Source organism: Psammomys obesus, unplaced genomic scaffold (assembly GCF_907164565.1).
Source record: "Psammomys obesus unplaced genomic scaffold, mPsaObe1.curated_primary_1811, whole genome shotgun sequence".
NCBI lineage: Eukaryota > Metazoa > Chordata > Mammalia > Rodentia > Muridae > Psammomys > Psammomys obesus.
In genome coordinates, this window is record NW_026596079.1 from 11,863,670 (window position 1) to 11,879,396 (window position 15,727).

At 37.3% G+C, this 15,727-nt stretch overlaps 1 protein-coding gene across 3 annotated transcripts in view; it reads left to right on the top strand.

Annotated features, from left to right (window-relative positions):
- Positions 1–15,727, top strand: part of Adcy8 (adenylate cyclase 8) — a 212,622-nt gene that overhangs the window by 46,770 nt on the left and 150,125 nt on the right. For all 3 annotated transcript variants that reach the window (XM_055626672.1, XM_055626673.1, XM_055626674.1), the window contains exon 2: positions 5,452–5,601. In XM_055626672.1, coding sequence (XP_055482647.1) covers positions 5,452–5,601 — 150 coding nt within the window. The remainder of the gene's footprint in view (positions 1–5,451; positions 5,602–15,727) is intronic.

Consider the following 15,727-nt stretch of genomic DNA (forward strand, 5'->3'; position numbering starts at 1 on the left):
TATCATGTGAGGGTGTTAGTTTAGAGGTAGCACATCCTTATAGCGCTCACAGATATGGGCCCAGGGCTAAGACATGAAACCTCAGTGTGTACATTCTCTGCCCCTGGGGAATTCAAATTCTAGGAAAACTAAAGAGCATATTCAAAGGAGACCCAAAGTCTGTGAACCTAATCTTCAGTTAATTTACAGGAAGTAGATTCCAGTCCTTCAACCTGGGAGGCCATTTCTGCACACTGACTTGGAAGCTTCCCAAAGGGCCTTAACACTGTGTAGGAGATCATCTGCATCTTCAGCTCCCCATGTGATTCCAAGCAGAGCAATTTCCTTGGTGGGCATCACCTGTTTTTCCCTCCATTTGCTCCTAATCCACAATATGACTCAGTGTTGAGTCCCAGCATGAACTCATATCGTATATTCATATATATGAGACAAAAGAAAATAAAAACTGTGGCATGCTCACAGAACTTACTCCATAAATAATCTTGAATGGAAGCATTAGTATAAATTAGTAAAAAGTACATATAGTTGTGAAATATCCATGATATTTCTTCAACGTCTAATGCTTGGTATATTAGCCCTGAGTAAGAGGTGGTTTACAGATACAATAAGACAACAGGGGCCCACACTTAGCTATGTAGTTAGACAGATTACAAGATACAACAGGCCCAAGAGAGCTCTCACACGGAGAATGTTAAGGGAGACTACTTCTTGAAACCCCAAATGCCATTGCTACTATGGAGTAAGCATTTACCTCACCATATTAGCATAACAATAACTGAATAACTTAGGCATTCTTAGATAACTATTAGATAACATTACATAAATTAGATTATTTGTTTGTGTAATTTTATGAGGTCAGTGACCTCCAGACACTGAGAGCCTATGTAGGATGGCTTGTCTCTGGGCTCTATTCTTCTCACCTTGTGTTCTTTATTGAACAATGTTTCCATCTATCTTATTTTCCCTATCTAAAGTCTGCTTTCACACTGTTGGCATGTATTTTGTCATACAATAATAGTTGACCCCATTGATCAATTTTCTCCAATATTTGACCATTTATACTTCAAGAAACATTTTTCCATTGCATATTGACCTATGCATATTATACACAAACCTAGTATGTTTTCATTCATGCGTTCCTCTATCATGTACTTTAATTTTTTCCAATAATTTTCAGTTGGGTTTCTCTCTGTTGGCACAGCTTTTATTGTTGTAACAAGAAGGTATTTGTTCATGTTGTTGGTCAAGACCCACAGTGGTCACTTTTGTAAACCACATGCACCCACATATGCATAGGAAAGAAGAAAAATAATTGTCAGGCTTATAGAACTTGGTCCATACTTATTCTGGAATTGGGTATCATTTTTTTGATATAAGTCTTGACTTATAGATGTGGCTCTTCTTTCTTTGTGTTATGAACCCCTGAGTGGCTAGGAATGCAATGTATTTGATATTCATTAATCTTTTTATGAGACTATCACATTTCATATTCAGTGTAATATTTTAAAATCTGCAACACAAGTTGACTAGTGTTTACATAGCTAATGATAGCATTCCCTTACTGAAACGGCTCCTTCTGATCTTGTCTGAATTCACTCACTGTCTAGCACATTTGCTATATTAACATTTGTCAAGGATATTGTTTGATGTCTTTATTTTACCACTGTTACTGCAAGATCATCATTCAGCTATATCTTGTGCATGATTATTAGTGGTATATAGAGAAGCTATTCATTTATTCGTGTTGCCATCAGAAAATACTTAGCACACAGGAAACAGAGCAATTTATAGATACCTCGTTGAACATTTACTTCTGTGCAAGGCTTGAATATCAGTCAAGCTAAACAACCATCACGTCTGTATGGGTATAAATAAAAATTCTAATGTGGCTGATCCACATCAGCCAAGCAGGCAAGCAAATAAGTATATAATTACAATTAATGATGAACACATAGGCTGTAGGAGTCACAGATGTCAGGAAAATCTGACTATAATGAAGTGGTTAGGGAACATTTCTGGGACAGCTACAATAAAACTAAGAACAAGGAATTAAGAATCCGCAAGACAAGAAGTACCATGAGAGGCACCCAAGGCAGAACGAATAATGTTCAAACGCCCCAAAATGAGAAAACTAATGGAGTATCAGAATCTGCATAGGTGCTAGGTAAGCATAATGGCCCACCAAAAACCCACCACTGGAAACAAAGATGGTATCCGAGGCACAAGCTGGCTAACCAGACTAGCCATATCAGATAGCGCTGGCTTCAGATGAATGTTCCTGCCTTATATGAGTATGGTAGAAAGTGATCCAAGGAGATTCAGAGTGTCAACTAGGATCTTCCTGTATATGTGAATGCATGTGCCTGTACACTCACACATACACATGCAAACACACATGTGCAAACAGGCATACACACTCCTGAGTGGCCAGGAATGCAATCAACTTTATTTGACTTGGCATCCTTGCTAAACTCATCCTCATCTAACAATTCTTCTGTGGAGACTTCAGGATTTTTCACATAGAGAATCATCACATCTGAAGATAATGGTAGCATAATTCTTCTTATACTCACCCTTATCAATGTCTCAGTAAACTTAAAGAATTCTTCTTCACTTGTTTGTTTCCTGCTGAAATGGCCAGGTCTTGAGAATGGTACTGCATATATGTAGTGATAACTGAGTTCCCAGTCTTTAAGCAAATGCTTTCAACCTTTTACCGTTGGGTGGCATATTGCTTCAAGCATGTTTCTGTTGGCACTAATATCCGACAATGTGGTTAAAAAAACTGAAAACTTTGTCTATAAAAAAACTATGCTTTTATATATTTATGTATGTGTATATATGATGAGTCATATTAATTGATTTAATAATGTTAAATTATCCACAAATTTCCAGAAGAAATTCAGCCTAATCAAGTTGAGTTATCCTTTCTATACATTTATGGCTTCCTTTTTCTACTATTATGTTTAAGAATTCATCTTTTTATAAACAAATTTTACCTGTTGTATCTAAACCACCTATATTAGTTTCAGCGTACCAACATTATTCTAGCTCAAGGTAGACATAATGACATACATCTGCAGTCTCAGCACTCAGGAGGCTAAGGCAGGAGAGTTGCAAGTTCAAGCCAGCTCCATTCCCAACAAGCTAGCCTCATAAACTGATATGGGTAGCGTTCTTTACTTTCTATTTTCTGAAAGAGATGAAATATTTAGATTATTTTTCACACAATTGTTTTACAGTTATCTAATGAAACCATCAGGGATTATTGCCTCCCTTGTAGAAAGATTTTTAATTGTGATTATATATATTTAATTTTCCCTCTCTTTTTGAGTCAACTTCAGAAACATACTTTCGGAAACATCTTAATTATATTTGAGATCTTACTCATATTAAAATCTATAATTAGCATTATTATTTCTTAAATTCTTCAAAGCCTTGTAAATTTCATGATTTTCTAAGCCTTTATCTTGCTCTTTTGTACTTTTTCTCTTTATTGAGCTTAGAAGAAGTGTTTCTGTTTTACTGTCCTTGACAGAAAAGAAACTATCAAGTTCATTGGTCCCAATTAATTTTACTCTTTATTTCATTACTTGTTCCTATTGTTTTGCATTTCCCATTATATGTATATATATATACATATAAAAAAGTATATATATAGATATATATACATAAAGTATATATATACATAAAGTATCTATATATATACATAAAGTATGTATATCTATATATATACACTTTGAGTTTATTTTAGGGCTTGTTTTGTATTATTTGGTTTGGTATGATTTTGATAATCCCTTATGTTTAATGGCCAGCACCTTCATCTCCAACCATTTTTTCTAACTACTAAGTTTTGTTCTCTGGTATTTTCACTGTTCTCTAGTGAAATTTTCCATTATGAGATTGTCATGTATCCTTAGATCAATGGGTTGTTTGAAAATATTTTTATTTTTAATTTCTGAGAATACTGTGTTTTATGATTATTCTTTTCTACATTGCTTTGTAACTTGATTATAGCTGCATTATTTACTTTTCTATTGCTGTTATAAAACACCAAGATCAAGGCAATTTATAAAAGGAAGGGCTTAGTGGAGCTTATGGTTCCAGATGGTTAGGGTCCATAACGGGAGAGATAGCATAACAACAGGTGGGAGACATGCAGGCCAGAGCTGGAGGACGCTGAGAGATAAAGGATCACATCTTCAATCATAAGCAGAAGCAGATGGAGTGACTAGGAATGCCCCAAGGCTTTTGAAACCTCAAAGCCAACCCCCAGTGACAGATTTTCTTCAGCAAGGCCACACCTCCATAGCCTATCCAACAGTGCTGCCAGCTGGGGACAAAGGATTCAAGTATAATATCCGCACTTACAGGAGGACATTCTCATTCAAACCACCACAGTAATCATTCACTATGTTTATTTGATATCAGTTTTTTAAAATACACAGTGTAGCTTCTTTCCATAATATGTATTTACGTTTTTAAGTAGAAGAATTGTTGGATACTGTACTACATTTAATGAGCATTAATTGAAAACCATAGTCAAATTATCTCTTGCTTTTTAATTTTTTGATTTGTTGAAAATACATCCCTAGGACATTGATCAATAGATAATCATACCAATTTATCATATTTTGCATTATATATCTTGAGACTATAATATTAAATGTATGAAAATTCAGAATTTTTATTTCTCTGACGCATTGGCCAATTTCCCATCATATAATGACCATATTCATCCCTAGTAATGCCTTTTTTAAATCTTTTATGTTTTTTAATTTGTGTAACACAACATACTTTATTTTGTTTTGAACTTCAGAATTTTTATATAAGGATATGTTAGGAACATACTATCATACAGTAAACCAGGCTATCCTCACACTTGTATCAGTTCTTCTACCTTAGCCTTCTGAGTACTGGGATTATAGACATGAGCCTCCTTCCTATGTTAGGTGTTACGGTATTGTTATGATATTTTTTTTTCCTTGAGTTGGTAAATAGACATGATTTTGTCCAATAGAACCTTAGAGCAATAAAATCAAAACACAGCACAATCACCATTAGTGAATGCATCTTCTCATCCTTTATGGTGCCTTAAGTCCATCTAGCTCTAGTCTATTAAAGGCGCAGCATTTCAGTTAAGGATGTAGGAAGGTGAGGTCGAGGGAGGAATCTCAACAGGTTTTCTTACTCATGTTTCTAATGAAGGTTCAGGCCTAGATTTGAGGACCAAACAACAGTTTTTAATTGGAAGGAGTGGTCAGGAAAGGAATGTCTGAAAAGTGACTTTTGATTCGAAATCCTAGTGAAAAGTAATGTTCAACCAGTGTGGCACAGATACTTAGTTTACTAGTAAAAACTTCCTGCTAAAATATTTACTTATATTAATCTTTGCTTCCAAGCAGCTGCTGTTTTAGTCATCTAACCAGGATGTTTGGAATTGTCTCACAGGTCCTGGCCCAGGTGGTGCTATTCATGTGCATGAACACAGCTGGAATCTTCATCAGTTACCTTTCAGACCGTGCCCAGCGCCAAGCCTTCCTGGAGACCAGGAGGTGTGTGGAGGCCAGGCTCCGCCTGGAGACAGAGAACCAAAGACAGGTACCAAATGCAAGACTGTGTCTCAGATAGCATGGAGCTAGCCTCACCATCACAGGACCCTTTATTTCTTCCAAACATATCCTGTTCTGCAAGTCTTCCCTCCATGTTTATGCCATGGGGTCCCAGAGTCTAAAATACTCATATTAGATTTAGAGTTAAAATAGGTTGCTCTTATCCCTCACATTGTTTCTTATAATAAAAATAAATACACTTACTGAATACCTCCCAGATACCAGTACCTGACATTGCTCTTTGTGACCAAGATAGTCATTCTTAAAAATCACCAGCACTCTCATATTGTCCTTGCTTCTTTAAAATTATAAATTATTATTTCAGATAAAATTTGTTACTACATAGGAATTTGAACTGTAAACTCATAGGAGACCCTGATATTTATCAAATTCCTGATACTTCCCCCTGATTTTCAGGAGGGATATTACACAAAATGAGTTCAGTAAACCTGAGCCAAACCAAGACTAAAGGATGAAGCAGGCAAAGCAGTAGATGGAATTAGAGAATTAAAAAGATGAATTTCTATTTGAAAAAACAAATCTTGGACATACCGATTGGGGAGATTGAACAGAACTTTAAAAAAAATAGTTTGTAGCAAATGATATGTTTCTCCAGAATGAAATATGCATTCAAAGGGTGAAGATTTCCTATTACAGATATTCAAGTATAAAAACAACACACATTCTATTGCTTTTGAGAAATATACTTAAAGAATATTTTACAGAAAATATTTTATTCTTTAAAATATTCTCTAAAATATTTCAAAGAAAATATTAAGAATGAACTGAAAGCCATCTTTAGAATCAACATACAGGCTCTCAAATTTGCACATTTCTGGGCGTTGTGAGCATAGTGGATGTACTAGCTATGCCATAGAATGTACTAAATATGCCATAGCAGGCTCTTATAGTCATGTGTATACTGTAACAAACACATTTTAAACATTCAGTAATGGATTGGGACATTACACAGTAACTGTGAGAGATTCATACATAAAAAGGGAAGGGAAATAGAAGACTCTGCACTTATTTTTAAGGATTAATGTGGTGAAATCATGAGGAAAGCATGAGTGTTTGAAGTCAATGAACTCAGGTATGTGTTACAACGGATGTGGCAGACAACTTGGGTTCAAATCTTCTGGGCCAAGACTCACATCACAAAGATAGCACTAATCCTGTAAATTCTGCATCAGCATTAGGGAACTCAGGAGAGGAAACTTCCAAGTTAATGCCTGAAACAATTGTGGAACTTTCATTGTGGCTGTATTATAGGTTCTCTGAATGGCTGTAAGAATCATCTAGAGAAATTAAATTATTTCCGAAAGGGAAGCACTTTATACAATACAGAAGCGATCTCCAGGGCTGTGTATTATGTTTCTGTGCAAAGCAGAACCATTGCCAGACTAGCATGTCAATTTTTCCATGGACTTGTGCCTACACACACACACACACAAAAAAAAAAAAAAAAAAAAAAAAAAAAAACTCCATCGTGTTAATAATTTATTCAGCTGTTCCTGATGTTCTATCACAACAAGAGCCATGTTATAGGTGAGTCTCCCAGGATGCTTTTTGCAGTGTTTATGAAATACTAGAGACAGTGACAATTCATATAGTTACTATCCTTGTCTTTTCCCATTCTTCAGTTCCAAGTATCTTTTGATCACTGAAATATAGCAATCTAACTTGATGCAGAGGTTCTTTTACTGCCTTTCCTAATCTTATTTATTTCTTTATTGTGTCTGTGTGTGAATATATATGTATGTGTATGTGTGTGTGTGTGTGTGTGTGTGTGTGTGTGTGTGTGTGTGTACATGTGGGGGGTGCTCTTGTCTATGTGTGTACACGGAGGACAGAAGAGGGATGTCAGGTGTCCTACTCTATTTCTTACTTTTGAAACAGTCTCCCTCTGAACCTGGACTCACATTTTTCTTGATTGCTCTAGAAAAATATCAAGCCCCAGAGATCAACCTGTCTCTGACCCCTCAGAGTTTGTCTGCTTTTTGTGTGCGTCCTAGGGTCCAAACTTTAATCCTCATGACTGTGTAGCAAAAGCTCCCTCAACTGCTGAGCCATCTCTCCAGACCCTTAGTGTATAATTTTACTTCAGTGCAAACTGTCAAGATGTAATTAGTCCAAAGGCCAGTAGAGTCTCTGCCATAGTCTACTACTTCCTAGTAGAACGGCCTACACTGAGTTCTCATCCATCCACCAGTCAGTATCTTTCTTTGGACGTGCATCACATTAGATAAAGTGTATATGAAAACACAACTTTATGGATCAGTCTTGCTAGTTTCCTGTATGAGAGGCAAGAGAAACAATCACGTGGTAGAAGATTCTTTGTTGTAAAAATTGAGCAAAATGTGCTGTAATCTTATAGACCCATGTTCACAGTATGATCAAATATTCTTTGCATGTTGCTCCCTCCTTACCCTACTATTTAAGATAAGTGGTTCTGTATCATTCAATTCTAAAGTTACTTTCCACTGACATTTGGTCAGTGCTGCAGTTTTCCATTATTCCTGGGAACATCTTGTGTGGTAGAGGGGAAAAGGAATCCTGCAGAAAACACACAGGTTTTTTAATGAGATTGTTCTGGATTTGAAATCTTTGCTTGGTTACTATTTTGGTGAGCTGAGTATGATCTGAGTCTTCTTTTCTTCTTTCCTGCCTGAAAAGTCTTCTTAACAATTTAAAATATTGTGTGCAATGTCTTTGCAAGTCAATGAAGAGTTTCCATTAGTGTTATTTTGTATAATTATTTTTGTGACTCAGCCAATTCAGCTCAGTCCCAGGAGGACTCATTTGGGAAAACATTATGAATAGGCTTGCCTCATTAGAAATAAGGTAGAGTTATTTATCTGAAGGTTAGGCAAAATGGTGGCTCTCTTTAAGTACACAGCAGCTAGACCTCATCATCATTACACTTCATTTGTAGTTTTCAAAATATTATGTGTCACTGACAAATACATTCTCATTTACCTCTTAGAGCTAATTCTACTTCTTTAAAGGTTCATAATTCTCTATGATGCAAAGGAGATATACAGAAGCCTAAACAACAGACAGCAAAACCTATCTGGATAATTATCCCAAAGGATCCTAGCAGTATATTTTGCAACTAAGAGGCAAAGCTGAAGAAGCCAGGCAAAACATAAATGATCAAGTTTTGTGGGATTTTTCAAGTATTGGCTTCATCTTCTGGAGGGAAGAATCTAGATGACTTTTTTGTTTAATCACAAGCTAATTTATTAGTTGTGAGTAGGTTATAAGGGGAGAGTTTAGCTGAACATTAAGAATATAATGAGGGACAGCCATCAGCCACTGGACTTACAGCTTATTGGATAAGGAAGGACACAGAGCTCCAAACATACCTGTGGCAACACTGGTTTGGTCACACATAAACTACAAGCATACAGTGAACTCCCTTAATGAAACACTGTCTAAACTCATCCACTGACCTGTGGATGTGATTCGGCACAGTGAGATAATAACAAGTACCCCACCCTGGGCAAAACACATAAGAATATCTTGAGAGAAAATACAGTCTGTAGGTATAACCTATAAATATTCTCATGTTTCTTCATTTACCTTGTCACCTGTATAAAACTCATCCCTAGGGTAGACAGAGTCAAGTAAGACTTATTTTTTCATTCCAGACATGGTGTAGAGAATGAGTAGAATTTCAGTTATTTAAATTATTGGTGATACTGATAGATAATCTGTTGGATGTTTGGCACTGGATTTTGTCTGATTCCCTTCAGAGAGTTGTGTCCTTCCTCAGTGGAATACTTACTATTGCTTGCCATTCACTGAAAATACAAGTCCAGAACAACGTCAATATCAATAGACATGCTGATATGGAAGAAAAAATTTCTTTTCATGAGGTCCTATGTAGATAAGAACTATCCTCTCCCAGGGATGACCCCTTATTGGTTGCTTAATAAAAAAATGGTCAGCCCTGAAAACATATATACAGAAATAACAACAACAAAAATAAAGAAGTTTCAGCAGGTTGTTTTTATATGTTTGTGCATAAATATCATCTTAGTCAGGATTTCTATTGCTGTTATGAAACACCAAAACCAAAAGCAAGTTGGGGAGGAAGGGATTTAGTTGCTTTACACTTCCACATTGCAGTCATTGAAGAAAGCCAGGACAAAAACCTGGAGGCAAGATCTGATTCAGAAAGGCCATGGGAAGGTATTATTTACTGGCTTGCCCCTCATGGGTTGTTCAACCTGATTTGTTATGGAACCCAGGACCACCAGCCCAGGGAAAGCACCACAATGGTGCTATCATCAATCACTAATTAAGAAAGTACCTTTCAGTTAGATCTTATGGAGGTATTTTCTCAAAAGAAGTTTACTCTTTTGCAATGATTCTAGCTTGTATCAAGTTATATAAAACTAGCCAGTACATATATGTATATGTACACTATAAATACAGTATATGTATGTGTAACAATAAGTAATTAATTTGAGAGTGAGAGAGGACCTGGAGGGTTTTTAAGGAAGGACAGGCTGAAGGGAGGAAAGAAAAAGAAGGTAGTATTGTTGTGATTTTTTTTTCTCCTGTCCCCAAGCTCCCAGAATAATGACATGCCTTGGCTATATAGCTAGGCTCTTCTCTGAATAGCTCATAACATAAATAACTTACTTATACTAATCTACATTCTGCCAGGTGGCTGGTTCCCTCTGCTCAGGTACCATGCATCTGTCTTCTTCATATCTTGCTGGGAGAATCTCCATGCCTGGCTCTCTCCCAGAATTCTGGATGTTCCATCTCCTGTTTACTCTGTAAGCCATAGGTCATCAGATTTTTTTATTGACAGTTGTAGCCATACAATACACAACATATTCTCTCAACATAATAAAATTTTATTTTGACAAAAAAAGTATTTAAAAATAAAAAAAATATTAGAAGGTATGTTTATTCAGGAGGGCAGAGAACCTTGGCAATGTGTGGATATACAAATAAACACAAAGATTATTCCTTCCTCTTCAAAAGAGATATCTTAGCCAAGGCAAACTAAATGTTCTATCAGATAGGATAGCTCTATCAGATAGGATGCTAAGATAATAACGACATTGTAATTTATCTCTATATGATAACTCTCCCCTGACCAGTTCAGCTAGCTAGATATCCCTAGAAATGCTTCACCCTGCTAAGGAGATCTTAGTCTTAAGCAGTGACCTTCAACTGTACTTGGAGATCACACACACACACACACACACACACACACACACACATCTATATGATATTGAAGTATTGTATTCTCCTTATTGTGACAGGACCATGCTACTACATGAAAAATGAAACACATGTAAATCAAGTATTCGTGACCCCCTAGCCCCACCAAATCAAACATGTTCACTCTTAAAAATCTCTCCCATTGCCCAAGGTTCATAAATCCCTGGGGGTGCATGCTGCTGACTGGCTGTGTGGTACTATCAGCCTTCCACCATGACTGCCTGAGATTCCTCATCTATCCCCTGCCAGGCCTTGTCTCACCAGGCCTGCCCTCCTGCCCATCGGGTCTGGGCGTCACAAGTTGTTGGCCTCGCCAGGCCTGTGTCTGTGACTGCAAGCAGACCAGGCATGGGCTTTCACTCACACCTCCACATGTTTACCACAGCAGCTTAACCAAGAGCTGTAACATTTTGTTATCACCATAGGCTTGGAATGCCTGAGCTTCCGTTTCCACCAATGATCTCATTCAAAAAGACCTAAACTGTAACACTCCATGAAAAACCTTTTCCACACCCTGGCCTAACACATTGGCCTAGCCCTAAAATGCTCTAGCTGACCCTGAGAGAAACAAATTCTCCTTTCCCCAGTTTTCCATCCGGAAGCCATTTCCAGCCCCTACTGAAATTGGATTCCTATAGAACAGAGAATGATATCCATCTTCAAATCCAAACTGTTTTTTTTTTTTTTTCAACCTGTTATCTACAAGATATTGACTAAGGCCATATATAGTCCTTTCATGCCTTTTGGGTTTGGTCCCATCTTCTCCTCCCAGGTTCTTTGTAACCCATTTCCTTCTCATACTGCACCAAATACCCATGAGTAAGCGAGCTTGCCCTCCCTCCTCAACCCCATCTCTCTCTTTTCAGACAAGATCTCAAGTGCCCCAGGCAGGGCACTCTCTATGTAGACAAAAATGGTTAATGATCTTCCTGTAACTTCCTTCAAAATGCTTCAGTTATAGGCCTGTACCAACACATCCAGGTTAGATAGTGCTTGGACCCAAGTATTTGTACATGTAAACAAGCATTCTCCCAATTCAACTATATCCCCAGCAATGATGTGTAATTCTTTTAGTCTTCAAAGCTCACCTCCCTTGTAATATGTTTCTACTCTTCCTGAACAAAACAACTTACTGGGACCAACTGTTCAAATACATGAACCTATTGGGGACATTTCTCATTCCTCGATCATCTATATTTCTCATGTTCCATGACCACTAAAGGTTAGTGTAAAGGCACCTGCTATATCTCACTCATCTGACATTCTTACAGTTATCTATCTTTTTTTATTCTGTGTAACAAAAAGAAAGGCTGTGCCCATCATAAATAATCCCCTATAAAGCTGGGTAGAGAGAATGCTCTTACCTAATCCTGAAAAAGCTGGGACAGACTGAATGCACATCTTAAATAGACCAGCTAGGGGAATATTCCATCTGAAAGTTACATCTTAGTACATCTCTCTTTGGGTATTTAGATTCTAATTATTGTAGTTTTTGTAATCCCATTTCTCCTCCCAAATGATCCAAATGGCCCATATTTATTTTAAATATTAAAATGAATTAATTGTTTTTCTTCCAGCTTTGAGACTTGCATAAACCTCTTTATGGTAATCATGGCATTTTGAGGTGGCTCAGAAGCACTAGGGCCACTAGAATAAAGTTTTTGATGATACCATATGTCAAATCAGCAGGAAATTATTTTCAAATGCAGCAGATGTTTTTTGCTGTATTAAAGCAATTCTGTTTACCTTAAATGTCTTTGTTAGACAATCATGGAGACGTTAAACAATAGATTGAGTGACAAAGTTAGGTTTCCCACTGAATTCTGAATAGGTTAGTTTGATCTATAGCATCTAGGTTTTTTTTTTTGTTTGTTTTTTGTTTTTTGTTTTTTTTTTTTTTTTAAGGTACAGCTACAACTAGCTAATAAGAAAGAATTAAGGCTGGCCTCAAATGAAAGAATATTGGAATATTTATTATTATAGGATGAAAATCCAGTTGGTCTTCTTGCTATCTAGTAATTTTTCTGCTCTTCCCCATCCCTTACATTTAAAGCTATCCTGAACCACTCAAGTTCAAAGTCATTTGCTATCACCATATCTCATATTCTTTATTCTCATTTGTGCAGATTCTCTACCCTTACTACCCTTGCTCCTTTGTACTTTTTTGCCTGGTGTGACCTTCCTTTCACCCATAGCCTCATAAATTCCTGAATGTTCAGGTCAACTGTCATCTTGCCACAAAGGCCCACTCTGACCCCAGCTCTATAACCTTTACCATCTCCTTATGAGCTTAATCTCTTTCTATATTCTTCTGAATCCCTCCTTATATTTTCTAAAGGATAGATTCATTGAAATGAAACAGATATTTACTTTGTGTTTTTCATAGTAGCTGTAATTTCACAGAGGACAAAACACAAACCAAGAAAAACAAAAGAGATAATAGACGTGTAGTGACCTCTACTAATTGTTTCCAAAATATTGTTTCATCTATTAAGAAATAATTTAATAGAGTTTTTATATGCTTTTTTTCTTTTAGTTTAATTACTCAGGACCCTATCCTCCAAAATTCATTCTATTCTTGACATTAAGAATGTCAGTCCTTGTGGCGTTCCCGTCCCCTCCAGCTCTTACCACAAGGAGAGCAACAGAACAAGACAATTTGAACACAGGGAACTTCCCAAAGACTCATACTCCAACCAAGGACTATTTGTGGAGATAACCTAGAACCCCTGCACAGATGTAGCCCATGGCAGTTCAGTGTCCAAGTGGGTTACATAGGAATGGGAAGAGGGACTGCCTCTGACATAATCTGATTGGCCTGCTCGTTGATCACCTCCCCCTGAGGGGGGAGCAGCCTTACCAGGCCACAGTAGAGGACAATGCAGCCACTTTTGATGAGAACTGATAGACTAAGATCAGAAAGGAGAGGAGAACCTCCCCTATCAGTGGACTTGGGGAGTGGCATGCATGCAGAAAGGGGAGGGAGGGTGGGATTGGGAGGGGAGGAAGGAGGGGCTTATGGGGGGACACAAAACGAATAAAGTGTAATTAATAAAAAATTTTAAAAAAAAAGAATGTCAGTCAAGCCAGTTGCTGTGGTGCATGCCTGTAATCCAAGTACTCAGGGAAGCAGCCGCAGCTGGATCCCTATGAGTTCAAGACCAGTCTCATCTGCAAAGTGAGGCCAGGATAGCCAAGGCTACATAGAAAAACCCTGTCTCAAAAGAACAAGAAAAGAAACAGAATGTCAGTCAACCCTTGTTCTGTATATCTACCATCAGTCTCTATATCCCTAACATAAATTGAATCAGCATGCTGCTGCCTTGGCAAAAACTTTCTACAAGAATCTCACCTGGAAACAACCTAGGAACATATTCATGGCCATTCTACTCTAGTAATCATTGCTCTTCATAGTTGATTTTTTTTCATATTTTCATTTCCATTGTTTGGATAAGTAATACTAAAAGTAAAAGGATATTTCAATCATAGAGACAAAAGTAAAAGGTTATTTCAATCACCATTCTTTCCCCAATATGTTATATTCTGCAACTTCTAGTGATAGTAGAAATATTTTAAGTCTGTGCTACCCCAAATCCACCAACCACGTATGTATGGCTGTGTGTGTGTGTGTGTGTGTGTGTGTGTGGTCTATGTGTGTGTGTGTGTGTGTGTGTGTGTGTGTGTGTGTGTGTGTGTGTTTGTGTGTAAAGGCACAAAGTTAACCTTGGGGCTCTTCTTCAATCACTCTTTATGTTTATGTATGTATGTATGCAGGTAAGTAAGTATGTATTTAGTGATACGGTCTCTCATTGAGCCTGAAGTTCACTGATTTGGTGAGGTGGGGTCAATGCACTCCAAAAATCTGCCTCATGGCCAGATTTTTTATAAAGATGCTAATGATCTTAACACAGTCCTCATGCTTCCATGACAGGCATTTTAGTGGCTGAGCCATCTTTCTAGCTCCTGCTAAAATTCATCCTTTCTCTTAGATCCACTTTCAGAATGTTCATAATATTATCCAGTTAGACTAGCATATCATAAAACACATACTATATAAAACACAATGGTCAATCACTGAGTTAGTTCTCAGCTATTTTAAACAAAAAATATGAAGTTTTTAATAGAATTTTCAGAGTAAACTGGAGTCTGGTTAAGGCTGGCACTTTCTAACTTAGTCTCAGGATTATATGCAACATATCATACATCTTCACTTTTAAATGGCAAGCTTCTTGGTCCATGCAGATCTTTGAAATTTCCCTCCTTTAATATCTAGCCCAGAATTATAACATTCAAAATTTTCATTGAATGAGTAGAATAATGATTGAATTAAAGGGTATCACCACCAAAGCTGCTTCTTTAAATATGTGTATACTAGACAAAGAAAGAATAAGGGCCCAGAATTAAAAACAAAAATCAAGAGCCAGAAAATCTAGAGCACTCCCTTTCCTCTGTATCTCTTTTTTTCATCTCCTTTTCTCCAAATAACTTTCTCTGCTATTCATGTCCCATCATGGAGAAGGGCAGTACCATACACTCTTAAAAATTTATATCTACTTCTGCAGTAGAGCCTAGGAAAGCGAACACTCTGCTTCCACCTGTCCCCACACCTGGTAGGCATCCCAGCAAGGCCTGAACCTGCAAGGGGAGTTGATAGGGACACTGAGGGCAGAGACCTGGGGATGATTCACAGGGACAGACTGATGGATCAATGCTAGGTTTGTGGTAGAATGACTAGTCTTTTTAAAACAACAGCGTTAGGGGTTGGGATTTAGCTCGGTGGTAGAGTGCTTGCCTAGCAAGCGCAAGGCCTGGGTTCAATCCTCAGCTCTGGGGAAAAAAAAGACAAAATAACAAAAAGACTGAACATC